Source organism: Bufo bufo, chromosome 2 (assembly GCF_905171765.1).
Source record: "Bufo bufo chromosome 2, aBufBuf1.1, whole genome shotgun sequence".
NCBI classification, from domain to species: Eukaryota; Metazoa; Chordata; class Amphibia; order Anura; family Bufonidae; genus Bufo; species Bufo bufo.
In genome coordinates this window covers 142,204,276-142,221,850 of record NC_053390.1, presented here as the reverse complement: position 1 = coordinate 142,221,850, position 17,575 = coordinate 142,204,276, and the positions used below count along the sequence as shown (strand labels likewise).

General features: G+C 45.6%; 1 protein-coding gene across 1 annotated transcript in view; it reads left to right on the top strand.

The window, feature by feature from the left end:
• The window catches only part of MCTP1 (multiple C2 and transmembrane domain containing 1), a 796,241-nt gene that overhangs the window by 279,705 nt on the left and 498,961 nt on the right, over positions 1-17,575 (top strand). Inside the window, exon 9 of the mRNA XM_040421550.1 lies at positions 3,701-3,887. Coding sequence (XP_040277484.1) covers positions 3,701-3,887 — 187 coding nt within the window. The remainder of the gene's footprint in view (positions 1-3,700; positions 3,888-17,575) is intronic.

The following is a 17,575-nucleotide window of genomic DNA, read 5'->3' as shown; positions in this document are numbered from 1 at the left end:
TTCCTGTTTCTGTCGAAGATTTTATGCCGCAATAAAGCTACGAATTTTTTCCACTATTTCTTGAGCTGGATTTTCCTATATTTTCGAATTTACCATTACGCATCCGGGTGCGTCATCCCTGTTTGACTAGTGAAGGGGAAGGTGAGAGCTGCTGTGTGCTTAATGTGATTCAATGTTTGTCAAAGGTGTTGCAGTGTGACGCGCTATATCTGCCACGCGACATGTTGGATTTTGTGTCACAGGTCCTACGTGACTTTTACTCCATTGACTCTAATGTAAGTCGCACGCAACATGAGACTCACCTGCGACTTGGCTGTGTTTTACAGCAAAATCACAGCTCTAAAATAGTTACGCAACAGCAATTCACACATATTTTGGTGTTGCACAACTTTTCCGTGACTTGCTGTTGTGCGACACATGTGAAAGTACGCTAACGGGAAAAAATGTTTAGTGCAAACGCTTCAAAAACCACCTCTACAAGATGAGTACACCTGATCTAAACCAGGATTGTCTGCAGCCAACTTCTATGTAGGTTGGCCTCTACTTCGAGGGGACCACCTCTCTAGAAGACCATATGTGACCACAATTTAATGCTTGTCCTAAATAGGTTTCACTGTATTGCACCCTGTTTTGAGACCCACCCCTGTAGTAGAGTAGAGGCATGGCAGACGTATAACAATCTGAGAGAATCAGTAAATTAATAGAGAAGAGATGTCAAGAAAGCAGATATTGCGTGCAGAGACTTGAGGTTAGTGAAGTTATGTAGGCTGGAGCCAAGTTGACCCTACCTTTTGTACATGAACGATCCATGTCATAGGGCTAATGCTAGAAAATAAAAATAGAGATATTAGTGTTAACATATGATTCATGTACAACATATTGCATGTTATTCACTAAATTTAGGTGGAGCTCCCCTTTAAAAGGGGGGTCTACTATAAAAAGAAAATTCACTCTCTGCCTCCTGGTCCAGCGATGACACAAGGGCATATAACATCTCGCTGTAATAGGTCACTGCGGCCATCACATGCCTCTGTGTGAGAACATCATGGATGGACCAGGCAGCATTGATATTGGAGCAGAAGAAGATCTGCAAAATGAGTACTGCAGGTTCACATTCGCGTCATAAATTCCCTTATAGGGTTAAGTTATAACAGCGTTATAACGGACTATAACGGAATTTTAGGACGGAATGCAAAACGGGACTCTTTAAGAGGCATTCCATTTTGCTCCCTCCTAATACATGTCTATACATGTCCTAAAATTCCGTTATATTCCGTTATGTTGTGGAAATTTTATTAGGATGTGTATTTAATATATTGTGTATTGTCATCATGTCTCTCAGTGTAGGTTATAGTATGCATGTGTTTGTTAGCTGGCTAGGTTATTCTAAATGATGGTGTCTTGTCTTCCTATGTCATCACTTCCTGTATGTCATCACTTCCTGTATCCTTGTCTTGGGCCAGCCCCTTTTACACCTTTATTTCTACAACAGTTATAACGGAATTTATGATGCAAATATGAACCTGCCCTAATCCATGTGTGACAAATTCAAGTGTGTGACTGTATAGACTGATTTTTTTGTACATTCCCATACAGGGAGTGCAGAATTATTAGGCAAGTTGTATTTTTGAGGATTAATTTTATTATTGAACAACAACCATGTTCTCAATGAACCCAAAAAACTCATTAATATCAAAGCTGAATATTTTTGGAAGTAGTTTTTAGTTTGTTTTTAGTTTTAGCTATTTTAGGGGGATATCTGTGTGTGCAGGTGACTATTACTGTGCATAATTATTAGGCAACTTAACAAAAAACAAATATATACCCATTTCAATTATTTATTTTTACCAGTGAAACCAATATAACATCTCAACATTCACAAATATACATTTCTGACATTCAAAAACAAAACAAAAACAAATCAGTGACCAATATAGCCACCTTTCTTTGCAAGGACACTCAAAAGCCTGCCATCCATGGATTCTGTCAGTGTTTTGATCTGTTCACCATCAACATTGCGTGCAGCAGCAACCACAGCCTCCCAGACACTGTTCAGAGAGGTGTACTGTTTTCCCTCCTTGTAAATCTCACATTTGATGATAGACCACAGGTTCTCAATGGGGTTCAGATCAGGTGAACAAGGAGGCCATGTCATTAGATTTTCTTCTTTTATACCCATTCTTGCCAGCCACGCTGTGGAGTACTTGGACGCGTGTGATGGAGCATTGTCCTGCATGAAAATCATGTTTTTCTTGAAGGATGCAGACTTCTTCCTGTACCACTGCTTGAAGAAGGTGTCTTCCAGAAACTGGCAGTAGGACTGGGAGTTGAGCTTGACTCCATCCTCAACCCGAAAAGGCCCCACAAGCTCATCTTTGATGATACCAGCCCAAACCAGTACTCCACCTCCACCTTGCTGGCGTCTGAGTCGGACTGGAGCTCTCTGCCCTTTACCAATCCAGCCACGGGCCCATCCATCTGGCCCATCAAGACTCACTCTCATTTCATCAGTCCATAAAACCTTAGAAAAATCAGTCTTGAGATATTTCTTGGCCCAGTCTTGACGTTTCAGCTTGTGTGTCTTGTTCAGTGGTGGTCATCTTTCAGCCTTTCTTACCTTGGCCATGTCTCTGAGTATTGCACACCTTGTGCTTTTGGGCACTCCAGTGATGTTGCAGCTCTGAAATATGGCCAAACTGGTGGCAAGTGGCATCTTGGCAGCTGCACGCTTGACTTTTCTCAGTTCATGGGCAGTTATTTTGCGCCTTGGTTTTTTCCACACGCTTCTTGCGACCCTGTTGACTATTTTGAATGAAACGCTTGATTGTTCAATGATCACGCTTCAGAAGCTTTGCAATTTTAAGAGTGCTGCATCCCTCTGCAAGATATCTCACTATTTTTGACTTTTCTGAGCCTGTCAAGTCCTTCTTTTGACCCATTTTGCCAAAGGAAAGGAAGTTGCCTAATAATTATGCACACCTAATATAGGGTGTTGATGTCATTAGACCACACCCCTTCTCATTACAGAGATGCACATCACCTAATATGCTTAATTGGTAGTAGGCTTTCGAGCCTATACAGCTTGGAGTAAGACAACATGCATAAAGAGGATGATGTGGTCAAAATACTCATTTGCCTAATAATTCTGCACGCAGTGTATAGTGTTTTTTTTTTTATATGAATGATATGAGCAAAGAAGACATAAAAACAAATGAAAGCTAATACAATGAAAGCATGTACAGATAACATTAAGAATTGGTGTCTGTCCACAATAATAACCTGGAATCACAGCTTTTACAATGATAGAGTAGTATTATTTGTATTCCAGATTTTCCTGACTCATTATATAAAATTCATTGCATGCTCACTATTTCAAAATGGTATGAAAGAAACCATCATCTCTTTATAGTTCAGAAATGGGGAAACACCTAGCCAGATTTTCTTTACATTGGGAAATGAATGGGCTTTTCAATTTCGGTCCTTGTGTATAGTTGGCTGAGCTGTATTACTATGAGCCTTCCCCGGTATTATATCTAAATTATACTTTAAAGGCTAAGGGTAGAGAGCTTGGAAGTATGCATCTTCTTCCCGTCTCAGCCTGTGATCTGTCCTCTTCTAGGCCTCATCCACATTATGTTAGGCCCTGTTTATTTCACTTGGTGCACAGAGCCACTTGTTTATTCCACACATTTGTTTCCAGGTGCCAGGTTGACCTGTCGGCTTTAAGCAAAGAACAAACTCACAAACTGAAGCTGAATTTGGAAGAAGGGGAAGGTTGTCTGGTTCTTCTAGTGACTCTGACAGCTTCAGCTGCCATCAGTATCTCCGACCTCTCTGTCAACTGCTTGGAGGATCAAAAAGAGCGTAAGGAAATTCTGCGGAGATACGTACGTAATACCAATTAGCTGTCTATCAAATAGCGTTTTACTGGCTAGCACACCCTGATTGGTCACTCTAAGGCCTCTTGTGTGCGCCCCGTGGCCGTGCTGCGGGCCGAAAATTGCGGGCCACAATGCACGAACACCAACCGTGGGTCAGCCGCAGCGGATCGCAGACCCATTCACTTTAATGGGACCGCGTTCTACCTGTTCCGCAAAAAGATAGGACATGTTCTATCTTTTTGCGGAACGGAAGTACGGGACGAAACCCCACGGAAGCACTCCATAGTGCTTCCGTAAGGTTCCGTTCCGCATCTCCGGATTTGGCCACCCATTCAAGTGAATGGGTTGATATCCGTGATGCGGAATGCCCACGGAACGGTGCCCGTGTATCCGTGTAAATACGGTCCGCAATACGGCCACGGAGCGCACACGTGTGAAAGAGGCCTAAGAGTACCTGCACACGGTGCAGATTTGTATGCAGAAAAAATGCATGAACGTGCGGCAAACTACACAAAAAACACATATACATTTTCATTTATCGCATTTTTGTGCATTTTTTATGTAGTTTTTGGTGAGGATTATATGTGAATTTTCCACAGATCTTTCTCTTCCATTGAAAAGAGTGAAATCTGCACAAGAAAGACGTAACTACAATTGACATGCTGCAGATTCCAAGATCCACACAGCAAGTCAGTTTCCGTAGTTAAGAAAAAACATGAGATTTGTCTAATTTCATACATTTTGCTGGGACTGTATTACGCTGCGTTTTTTCCACCAAAATACATGCAGAAATACAAATTTTAGAAATTGCAGATATGGAGCAGAAACGCACATAAATCCACACGGAAATTCTGTCGGATCTTGTGTGCATTCACCCGTATTTGTGTGCCACTACCCCTAAGGTGCCTGCACATGGTGCGGATTATGTACGTTTTGTCTGCACTAAATCCGCACCAAAAATGACTTACTTGCAGTTTTTGGTGCGGATTTTATGCAGATCTCAAATGTAAATCCAGGCATAAAATCACACAAAGAATTAACATGCTGCGGATTTCAAAGTCCACAAAGCAGGTCAATTTCTGCATGAAAAAAAATGCAAAATGTACATGGGATTTGTCTAATCTCATTCCCTGCCACTGTATTACACTGCAATGTTTCCACTCGAATCCACATGGGAAAAACTCACGTAATCTGCATCGTGTGCAGGGCCCCTTAGTGAGGATAAAAGAAAATAAATTTATAATTATGTAAAAAAAATTGAAAACTAAAGCATGTTAACGACTATATAGATTGCAGAAGTTTATTACTATTGATGCACAAGTAGTTTAACCGGTAAATGGTACAGATGAATATATATATATATATTTATATACTGTATATATTCATTATATACTTCAGATTTACTGTTTGGGGCTGCTTTGTTTGTATAAAGTAAAAGAACAGTGAATACAAATAATATAAAAATGATATATATGAGTTATATTTATAGACTGTACGTATACACTGTACAAGTTATATGTTTCATCTCGCAATGTTTGCATGAAGCTAAAAGATTCTTTTTCTTGCTCTTTAATATTCGGGGTCTCGGAGTCTGGCTGGGATCAGTCCTCGGCAGTTCTGCATGTAGGACAGAGAGTGGAGCTCTAATACCAGCGTATGGATTTAGAGGCTATCACTGGATAGAATGTACAACACAGGAGAAAAGAAAGCTCTTTCCACTTAATATCACAAAGCTTTTATTGTAGAATGGTGCAGGTGTTTAGGAGGCTTCTCTAGACACTCAGCCATTAAACCAAACTCTGCCTAACAAAGAGACGCTTAATTTTTCCTCCAGATTATGAAATATTTCTACTCTCTGACAGGAGCCCTTTCAATAACTGAATTTAATAAAGATGTACACCTTATCAGGCGGTGCAGATAACATGAAGTGCTGCTACTAATGCCGTACTATATTCTTCACACAGATTAGCTGGATGTGCACCTCGGTAAATGTATGCAGGCTATCCGCATGGAATCAGCGGCTGGCTAATGCTTGTACAACGCATACACCAATGCTGTTATCATAATTTAAAAAGTGGTGACTTAGCACTGCGAAAGAAAACCCTTCATTCGGGAAAATGAATGGAGACTGGAGTGAGTGTATTTAGCTCGCTGAAGCGCTGTCTTATAGGTTTTCAGTGCCCTCAGCCGCCTCCTACGGTACGTCTGGATAGCCTACAAAGGCACAGTTCTGCGGTACTTCACACTTGCGGTAGCCTTTTCCAGCAGGCTGTTCTGGCTGGGGAACAGCCTGTCGGATCTGTGCTACCGCTAGTCCACCATGCCGTCGGAAGTCTTCTCCAGCCCTATTCACTATAATGATGGGGGTGGGCCGGAGGTCCGGCCGCAGCGCGGCAAACATGCCAAGAGGCGGCCGGACAAAAACTACAGCATGCTGTGGTATTTGTCCGGCCGCCTCTCGGCTTGTTTTCCGTACTGTGGCCGGACCTCTGGCCCGCCCCCATTATAGTGAAAGGGGCCTGAGCGGACTTCCAGCGGCACTGTAAGCTAGCGTTAGCACGGATCCGGCAGGCTGTTCCCCCGCCAGAACAGCCTGCCGGAAAAGGCTATCGCAAGTGTGAAGGTAGTCTTAGGCCTCTTGCACACAAACGTTTTTTTTTTTTCGGTCCGTTTTTTGCATTCTCTATACGGTCCGTATACGGAACCATTCATTTCAATAGGTCCGCAAAAAACAGAATGTACTCCGTATGCATTTTGTTTCCATATTTCCGTTTTTTCGTTACGTTCAAAGATAGAGCATGTCCTATTATTGCCCGCAAATCACGTTCCGTGGCTCCCGTATCCGTTCAGTTTTTGCGGAACCATCTATTGAAAATGTTATGCCCCAGCCCAATTTTTCTATGTAATTACTGTATACTGTATATGCCATGCTTCCGTTTCCGTTCAGTAAAAAACGGAAACCAAACGGAACGGCGGAACGGAAACGGAAAAACTACTGAAGCGAAAAACGGATCAGTTTAAAACAGACCGCAAAACACTGAAAAAGCCATACGTTCGTGTGCAAGAGGCCTAAGTCAAACATTCTCTTAAGGCTACATGCACACGACCATATGTGTTTTGCGGTCCCCAAATTGCGGATCCGCAAAAAAAACTGATGACTTCCGTATGGCATCCGTTTTTTTTTGCGGATCCATTGTAACAATGCCTATCCTTTTCCGCAAAACGGACAAGAATAGGACATGTTATATTTTTTTTGCGGGGCTACGGAACGGACGTACGGATGCAGATAGCACACGGTGTGTTGTCCGCATTTTTTGCGGACCCATCTGTACAGTATTGGAATGTATTGGCTCCATTGAGCCAATTGGTACCTTGGAACTGAACCCGAGTTCAGGAAATGTTTTTTTACAGTAGAAATCAATTTATGAAGTTATTATGCGAAGTAATAACTTCGGCTCATAGAAGCCAATACATTCCAATACTGTACAGAGTGCTCGCTCCATACAGTATTGAAATTAAGTTTTATGCGAATCGACTTCGGATGTTTCATCCAAAATCGATTCGCTCATCCCGAGATACTACGTTAGTTTGCAGCCTGTTCTGTATCTTCTTAAGCCTCACATATGCTGCCTCAGTGCTGCGATGTGTTTTCCCTTACAAGCAATGCTTCTAGGGGAGAATACCTTCGTGATATGATACGCGGTTGGGCGTTCCACCATTTTTTTGGGAAAAGATTCTTTATGAAACTGTAAGAAAAGCTTACCTGAATCCACGTATGAAGTCAAAGGCCCATGAAACTACAGTATAACTTTCTATGGACGCAGCATTACAAATTTGTAGAATGGACATGTATTTTCTTAAACTCAATATTCATAGAAAAAAAAAAATGTAGGAATTTTTGTGTTTTCTTTTTTCATTTCAGCAGTACAATATGTGGGGGGTTAGCTCTTCTCCGGGGGTCATTCACACAAGTATCGTCGCCAGACACCAAGTTTCTGGTCCAAACATCACTTTATTTGGCACCTCAGCAAACCAAACATAAATGGTACAAAATAAACACCTGCCCGGCTGGGCTCTAACTAAACATATAATAACCTGACTCACCTAAAGGACCGTTCACACACGGTCATAACATGCGGCTTTCTCAGCCCAATAGTCCAGCAGCCTCCAGGCTGTAGCAAATGCAAGTCCCTTTGGGGGATTGTGGTCCAGCAGTCCTCCCGACTCCGACCTTGTGGCCCTTGTACCACGGGCGTCACTGCATCCCCCAAATTCCAGGCTGTCACTTAGCCTCGTGGTCCCTCAGCCTAGCCCAGCTGAGACCACACAGACAGAGCCTCCAGGCCTCTGTCCACAGATAACACACACTCCCTTTCTGACACTCTGGGAGGTGCCTTATGCCAGGCTGATTACCTCCAGCTTCTCTCACCTGTGGTGGAACAGGGGTGTGGACCGCACTATCCACCCCTTCCTTGCCTCTAACCTGAGTGAGACCTGTCACTGTCTCACATATCCCCCCCCTTTGTTCAAGCCCGTGAGGGTGAACACCTGCATAACCACGGGAGGCTGTTGAGAGGGTATCGACCTGGCCTGGACGTGGGGAACAGCCACCCACCCTGCTCTTTGGCTGCTCCCAATAAGAACCGGCCCAGATTGGCTTTACAGCCACACTAAGTAACCCAGTGTCAGCGAGCACTAGCTGCCGCTGACACAGAAAATTACTGGTTCTTATTTCACCGAGGCCAGGAACCTCGGTGACACGTACCTTCCCAGACCCACGCCAGCAGAGCTTGGTTTATCACCAAAACCAACATCTTGCCTAACCGAAACTGCCTAAAGGCCTCATGTGCCCATCTCATGACCAGATACTCTTTTCCTACTCTTTCGTGGGTGATAATGATGCGCTCTCGCACTCTTCGATCTCTCTCTCGTTTTTGATCCTCTGGCTCCCGCACTTGCGCCTCATGTCCTTTCTTGGACTGCTGCCGCTCTTGACTGAACTGTTCCCAGTCATGGTCACGTCCCGACACTTCCTCCTTTGCTTTGCAGGGCTCCTTCACCAGAGCCTGCTTGCCCCTACTCGCTTCTTTAGTGGCTTTTTCCACTTCGGCCGCGGCCCCCTTTGGCTTAACTTTGGTCTTTGCAGCATCTGGAGACTTCACGTCAACCAACACATCGGCCTTAACTTTTTCAGCCTTTGTCTTCTTGGAGTCTCCAGTCTCTTTGACCGCCTTCTCATCCTTCTCGGACATGGCACCATACACTTGCCCAGTTAACCCCTCCCCCTCTTTCTCATCGAGGCAGGAGGCACCAGGGTCTTCAGCAGACTCCTTGTCTTCTGTCATTTTCTCCAGAGGCTCACCCAGGACACTGTTCTCCTTTTGAGGAGGAGTCAGGAGATACAGCCCATCGTAATAGCCCGGATCCAAAAACTGATCGTTCACCTCCTCGTACTTCTTCCCCAGCAGCCTGCTGGCTATTTGGAAGGCCTTGCATGCAGAGGGGACGTCTTCCAGGCCTAGGTTACACGCTACCACGGGTCTGTGGTCTTCGGCATTCACATCAGCCCCATCAACTGGTTTAACAGAAGCATCTTCCATCTTCTCTGCCACAGCCAGCGCCACAGTGCCACCATCTCCCGTCCCATTTTTAACAGGCTCTGGCTTCATGACGTCTTTCAGAGAACTCTCTTCAGGTTTCGCACCTTCCACCTGCTGCTCGAGAGCACACTTAGATTTCTCCAACTCAATTTTTAAGCTCATGAGATTTTCTGTCTCTGCTCGGAGTTGCTTGTTCAGCCTCTCCAATTCAGCACGGTCCTCAAGCTTCAAGGGCTCTAGCCAAGGAGAGGGCCTTAGTCTCCGTTTCCCAATCATCAGTCTCTGCTTGGTTACATTTTTCATCATATCGAGCCGAGATGCATTTCTCTTTCTGGCTCTCCTCCTTTTCCCTTTCTGAAGCCTTCTTCCATTTCTTTGTGAAGACAGCTAGTCCTTTCTCTGATGTTTCTAGGGAGCGTGAGGAGAGAGAGAGATCAAACTCCTGTTTGCAGCTGTACTGTCGTGTCAGGTCACCTGCAACTGTCTGGACATGGGCCTCAGTCACTAGGCTGACGTCACCCGACTTAATTCCCATTTCGTCAGATATAACTGTCTGGTTGCTACTAGTAACCACCTTTGTTTCGCAGGACCTTGACATGGTAGCTTCACTCCCCGGGTTGCTATCGGTCACAGCACATACGTCACCCATACCGCTCGTGTCACTATCAATTCTGACCTCCAGGGGCACCGCTGAGCCAATCCCCACCTGGGACACCTCCCAGTAACCAACCAACATTGTGGAGACTGCATTTCCACCTCTGGTACGTGCGGTACACCCTCTAACCCTATCATATTTTCCTGCACCTTCAAACACTGAGCTGGAGCTGGGCTTTGCTCCACACTACTTATATGCATGTCTTCAAACCTTTTGATCAAGTCATATAGCACTTCATGAAAAATAGCAGATGAAAATAAAGCTTCATCGAGATTTACATTTTTACCACCAGGGGGCGCTTCTCCCCTGACCACAATCTGCAACGGAAAAGGCATGTTATCAACATCAGATATTTCACATGACATCCCCCTTTCATTATGCATTTCCGCCAACTTGGCACAATCACCTTGCACCTTATCTGCCCCATTGTTTTTAATGGTCACTTCACTTAACGGATTAGGTACCAGTTCTGCAGGAGTTTCGTCACTGACTGCAGAAGTGTTTCCACTTCCCCACAAGTCACGGAACAACGGGAAATCACGGCCCAACATTCCCTCATGTATTAGCATATGTATCACATCAGGTTCACAAGTCCCAGTTCTCACTGGAGTCTCACACTGAGTGAGAACCACCGGATAGTCCTCATTATCCGCATGACTGTCCAGCACATCTATCATTTGCGGCTCAGTCTCCAGTCCTGGTGTCTCAACACCTCCCGGCTCGGCAGATAGCAACTGACGCCGGTTCACACCAGAGTTCACGGCTTCTGAAGCCCCAGGGCACTGGTCAGCCACCTGCCCAGTCTCCAGAACCGTGCTCACTGTCACTTTGTCTTTTACACCAGAAAAACACGGAACAGTCTTACCCACAGACGTCACTGGTTCGGCAGTCTCAGGCGATGAGGGAGAGCCAGGAACATCTTCCCCGAGGTCACAGTCCTTCTCCTGGACATTAGGAACCTCCTGCCATGGATTCCTGGTTACCTGACCTCTGACCATAGGACAATCAGGTTCACACTTTGTGACTTGACGGCATCTCCAACAGCGCTCTCTTTGTTGCAGGACAGCGGCCTGCCGTCGTGGTTGGTTGCACCTAGCACCCGCATCACGGCTCCTCCGGACATCCTTTTCTTCCCGACGGTTGCCCTTGGCAACGGCACACGTCACCTTTTTGACTGTTTTTTCAGCCGCATCCTCGACACTTTGGACTTTTACAAATTGTCCACTCAGCTTTGCAGGTTTTTTCTCCAGGGCCCACTGCAATGGCGTCCTCAAAGCATCAGCACATCTGTTACCCTGGTAAACGCTTTGGGTTAGGAGTTCTCCTTGTCTTTCATACTCCTTCATGAGTTTTTCATGCTCCTGCTGGCACTTCAGGTGCCTTTGGTTAGCCTCCAGATTGCCCTGCCTCAGCTGCTCGGTGAGATCCTCCATCCACCCCATAGCAGCAGACAGCCCAGGCACCAGAAAAATTTTCAGCAACAAGTCCACTAACAGAGACCCAGCCTCCAGGTGTCTCACTCTCAAGAAACAATTTCAGCATTCACAGTCTCTTTCCCAGGGCTGCTGGCCCTTTAAATCCACACAGCAATTTCCTTTGCAACACAGCAGCACCTGCTCTTGCCGTTGCCCCTAGCAACCAGTTGTCTCCTTTCAGCAGGGACGCTTGCCCGCATCCGACACCAATTGTGGGGGGTTAGCTCTTCTCCGGGGGTCATTCACACAAGTATCGTCGCCAGACACCAAGTTTTAGGTCCAAACATCGCTTTATTTGGCACCTCAGCAAACCAAACATAAATGGTACAAAATAAACACCTGCCCGGCTGGGCTCTAACTAAACATATAATAACCTGACTCACCTAAAGGACCGTTCACACACGGTCATAACATGCGGCTTTCTCAGCCCAATAGTCCAGCAGCCTCCAGGCTGTAGCAAATGCAAGTCCCTTTGGGGGATTGTGGTCCAGCAGTCCTCCCGACTCTGACCTTGTGGCCCTTGTACCACGGGCGTCACTGCATCCCCCAAATTCCAGGCTGTCACTTAGCCTCGTGGTCCCTCAGCCTAGCCCAGCTGAGACCACACAGACAGAGCCTCCAGGCCTCTGTCCACAGATAACACACACTCCCTTTCTGACACTCTGGGAGGTGCCTTATGCCAGGCTGATTACCTCCAGCTTCTCTCACCTGTGGTGGAACAGGGGTGTGGACCGCACTATCCACCCCTTCCTTGCCTCTAACCTGAGTGAGACCTGTCACTGTCTCACAAATACCACTGGGAAAGTAAATACAAAAAATTGTTCTTTTGTACCAGTCAACGCAAATAAGACTTCCTATATAGACAAGTAATCATTTATCAGTTTACTGCTGCTGTGAAGGAAAGAGATATGTTAGAATAATATTATATTAGTAGGATTCATCTAACAGTATGACAGCTGTATTGTTCTCTTGATAGGCCTAGGTAAAGATGTCCACAGAACATCACTGCACTTATGAATTGGTGTGATGTTTTAATTAAGTCACTCATCCCCTTCCCTTTCTGTTCTCTGAATAATGACTGGGAAAGTCAAGCAAGACTGACTGACAAAAAGTCCAAACTTCTTCTGTACCAGTCAAAAGATAAGGCGTGTTATATAGATTGGTAATCCATTGTCAGTTTACTGCTGCTGTGAAGGGAAGATGTTATCTGAAGGGTAATCCTCATAATAATAGTAGGTGTAGCATTTGGATTACAGTATGAATTGAACAACCAAGGTCAGGTCATAAATATATTCTGTGGAAAACCTCTTTAAAATCTCATACATCTTTCAGCAGAAGTGTGTTCTAACAACATTGTAGGACAATTTTTCTTTAAAAATATCCTCTTACAGTTCTCTCACATGATGTCAATTCAGGGAGAGCATTGCTGCAGTCGGACCCTTCCTGTGCCATTCAGGAGAATGTCAGCTCCAGTAAGCAGCGGACCAGGAGAGCAGGGCAGGCCAGACAGGTGCTGGTAGTGGGAGACTTAATTATTTGGGGCACATATAGGGCGATCTGTCACAAAGACCGGGATCTTTGAACGGTGTGTTGTCTTAGGGACTTTATACTGATATGGAGTGTTCCACAGGATTGGTGCATGGCAAATGTGGTGCCAATATTAAAAAAGGGTCTAAAAACAGAGCCCGTAAATATAGGCCAGTAAGTTTAACATCTGTCGTGGGTAAACTGTTTGAAGGTTTTTTAATAGATGCTATCTTGAAGTACCTCAATGAAAATAAGCAAATAACGCCATATCAGCATGTCTTCATGAGGGATTTTCTATCAGGAGGTAAGTTCTAGACTTGACCGCGGCGAATCAATGGATGTTGTATATATGGACTTCTCCAAAACATTTGACACTGTACCGCATAAAAGGTTAGTATATAAAATTAGAATGCTTGGACTGGGAGAAAATGTCTGTATGTGGGTAAGTAACTGGCTCAGTGTTAAAAAATTACAGAGGGTGGTTATTAATGGTACACACTCAGATTGGGTCACTGTCACTAGTGGGGTATGGCAGGGGTCAGTATTGGGCCCTATTCTCCAATATATTTATTAATTATTTTGTAGAAGGCTTGCACAGTAAAATATCAATTTTCGCAGATGACACTAAACTGTGTAAAGTAATTAACACTGAAGAGGACAGTATACTACTGTAAGGGTCAGCCCCTAGAATATCTACAATATGGTGCTACATAGACTGTAATGACTTATTTCAGACACTAGAGGCCATTGTGGCTCTGAGAAAGAGGAAGATGAACTGTTTCTGAGATGCACAAGAGGTAGGAGGAGCCAGAAGTTCCCGGGGTTTGAGTCCTGGCTAGAGGTGGGAGTGCCCTGAGAGCTGTGAGAAGATGGCTGCCATGTTAGGAGCCAAGTAAAGGCTAGTGATGGGACATGGAGCCTGACTGATGGAGTCCTGAGAAGCTGGCTGTGCTGGAGAAAGGCCAAGATAGACTCTGAACTGAAGTGCTGCAGCTGTGACCCAGAGAAAGAGACTGCACAGTGTGTTACAGAGGAGTGGGACCGTGTGTCAGAGACTACTACAAGCCGGATCCATCCTGCCAGAGCTGAAGAAGATCTGCATCTGCTGTAACCAGAGAGAGAAAGACAGACAAGCAAGCGACCGGACCTGGAGCCAGACTGCATCTTATGGGATCAAGGAGAATCTGCAGAACTGTGAGTGGCACTGGTGCTTATCTGTGATAGGTTATAGAGTCAGGGACTTAGTCAGTGCGCTGTAGAAGCGTCCCCTGGGTAGCAGGGCTAGATAGGAGTATATTAGCTGAGTGTAGCCTGGACTCTGATGTGTATACTGTGGAACGAATTTATTCTAACTCGTGTTCATGTAATCTGTGTAAACCTGTTTATACTGTTAATCCGATTTTCCGGCAGTTACATCTGGTTCTTTAATAAAGCCGGTTTTTGCTTCAGTCTCCTTGTCTGCTGTACTGTACTTGAATCCTGCTTTGCGGTCTCTCCCTCCTCTGACCACTACACTACTACAGAGAGATCTGGATAGATTGGAGGCTTGGGCAGAGAAGTGGCAGATGAGGTTTAACACTGAATGTAAGGTTATGCACATGGGAAGGAATAATGCAAGTCACCCGTACATACTAAATGGTAAAACACTGGTTAAGGCTACTTTCACACTAGCGTTCGGGGCTCCGCTTGTGAGTTCCATTTGAAGGCTCTCACAAGCGGCCCCGAACGGATCCGTCCAGCCCTAATGCATTCTGAGTGGATGCGGATCCGCTCAGAATGCATCAGTTTGGCACCGTTTGTCCTCCGCTCCGCTCAGCAGGCGGACCCCTGAACGCAGCTTGCAGCGTTCGGGTGTCCGCCTGGCCGTGCGGAGGCAAACGGATCCGTCCAGACTTACAATGTAAGTCAATGGGGACGGATCCGTTTGAAGTTGACACAATATGGCTCAATTTTCAAACGGATCCGTCCCCCATTGACTTTCAATGTAAAGTCAAAACGAATCCGTTTGCATTATCATGAACAAAAAATAAATAAACATATTTTTTTTGTTCATGGTAATGCAAACGGATCCGTTCTGAACGGATCTAAGCGTTTGCATTATAGGTGCGGATCCGTCTGTGCAGATACCAGACGGATCCGCACCTAACGCAGGTGTGAAAGTAGCCTAACCCTAATGTTGATTTTTTTTTGTTCATGGTAATGCAAACGGATCCGTTCTGAACGGATCTAAGCGTTTGCATTATAGGTGCGGATCCGTCTGTGCAGATACCAGACGGATCCGCACCTAACGCAGGTGTGAAAGTAGCCTAACACTGACATGGAAAAGGACCTAGGAATTTTAGTGAACAGCAAACTAAGGCTACTTTCACACTTGAGTTTGGTGCGGATCCATCATGGATCTACACATCCGATTCCGCACCGATAATACAACCGCATGCATACGTTCAGAACGGATCAGTTTGTATTATCTTTAACATTGGCCAAACGGATCCGTCTCGAACACCATTGGAAGTCAATGGGGGGGCGGATCCGTTTTGCATTGTGTCAGTGAAAACAGATCCGTCCCCATTGACTTACATTGTGTGTCAGGACGGATCCGTTTGCCTCCGCATCGTCAGGTGGACACCAAGCAGCGTTTTGGTGTCCGCCTCCAGAGTGCAATGGAGGCGGAACGGAGGCAAACTGATGCATTCTGAGCGGATCCTTATCCATTCAGAATGCATTAGGGCAAAACTGATCCGTGTTGGACCGCTTGTGAGAGCCCTGAACGGATCTCACAAACGTACACCAAAACGCCAGTGTGAAAGTAGCCTAAGCTGTAGAAACCAGTGTCAGGCAGCTGCTGCCAAGGCCAATAAGATAATGGGTTGCATCAAAAGGGGTCATAGATGCCCGTGATGAGAACATAGTCCTAGCACTTTACAAATCACTAGTCAGACCACACATGGAGTACTGTGTACAGTTCTGGGCTCCTGTGAACAAGGCAGACATAGCATAGCTGGAGAGGGTTCAGAGGAGGGCAACTAAAGTAATAACTGGAATAGGGCAACTACAGTACCCTGAAAGATTATCAACATTAGGGTTAGGCTACTTTCACACCTGCGTTAGGTGCGGATCCGTCTGGTATCTGCACAGACAGATCCGCACCTATAATGCAAATGCTTAGATCCGTTCAGAACGGATCCGTTTGCATTACCATGAACAAAAAAATATATATATTTTTTTTTTTGTTCATGTTAATGCAAACGGATCCGTTTTGACTTTACATTGAAAGTCAATGGGGGACGGATCCGTTTGAAAATTGAGCCATATTGTGTCAACTTCAAACGGATCCGTCCCCATTGACTTACATTGTAAGTCTGGACGGATCCGTTTGCCTCCGCACGGCCAGGCGGACACCCGAACGCTGCAAGCTGTGTTCGGGTGTCCGCCTGCTGAGCGGAGCGGAGGACAAACGGAGCCAGACTGATGCATTCTGAGCGGATCCGCATCCACTCAGAATGCATTAGGGCAGTACGGATCCGTTCGGGGCCGCTTGTGAGAGCCTTCAAACGGAACTCACAAGCGGAGCCCCGAACGCTAGTGTGAAAGTAGCCTTATTCACTTTAGAAAAAAGATGACTTAGGGGAGATCTAATAACTATAAATATATCAGGGGGCAGTACAGAGATCTCTCCCATCATCTATTTATCCCCAGGACTGTGACTGTGACGAGGGGACACCCTCTGCGTCTGGAGGAAAGAAGGTTTGTACACAAACATAGAAAAGGATTCTTTACGGTAAGAGCAGTGAGACTATGGAACTCTCTGCCTGAGGAGGTGGTGATGGTGAGTACAATAAAGGAATTCAAGAGGGGCCTGGATGTATTTCTGGAGTGTAATAATATTACAGGCTATAGCTACTAGAGAGGGGTCGTTGATCCAGGGAGTTATTCTGATTGCCTGATTGGAGTTGGGAAGGATTTTTTTTCCCCTTAAAGGGCTTCTGTCACCCCACAAAACTCTTTTTTTTTTTTTTGGATAGTTACATTCCTTATAGCGCGATATAGGAGAATATAATCTTATCACTTACTTTCATGCGGCCGTTTCTTTAGAAAACGAACTTTTATAATATGTAAATCCGGTCTCTACCAGCAAGTAGGGCGTCTACTTGCTGGTAGCCGCAGCAGAAAACCGCCCCCTCGCCGTGTTGATTGACAGGCCAGCCGTGATCTCCTCCTCCGGCCGGCCCTGTCAGTATTTCAAAAATCGCGCGCCTCTGTTCATTCGGCGCAGGCGCTCTGAGATGAGGAGGCTCGTCTCCTCAGAACTCCCTCAGTGCGCCTGCGCCGATGACATCACCGAAAGAGAAGACGTCATTGGCGCAGGCGCACTGAGGGAGTTCTGAGGAGACGAGCCTCCTCATCTCAGAGCGCCTGCGCCGAATGAACAGAGGCGCG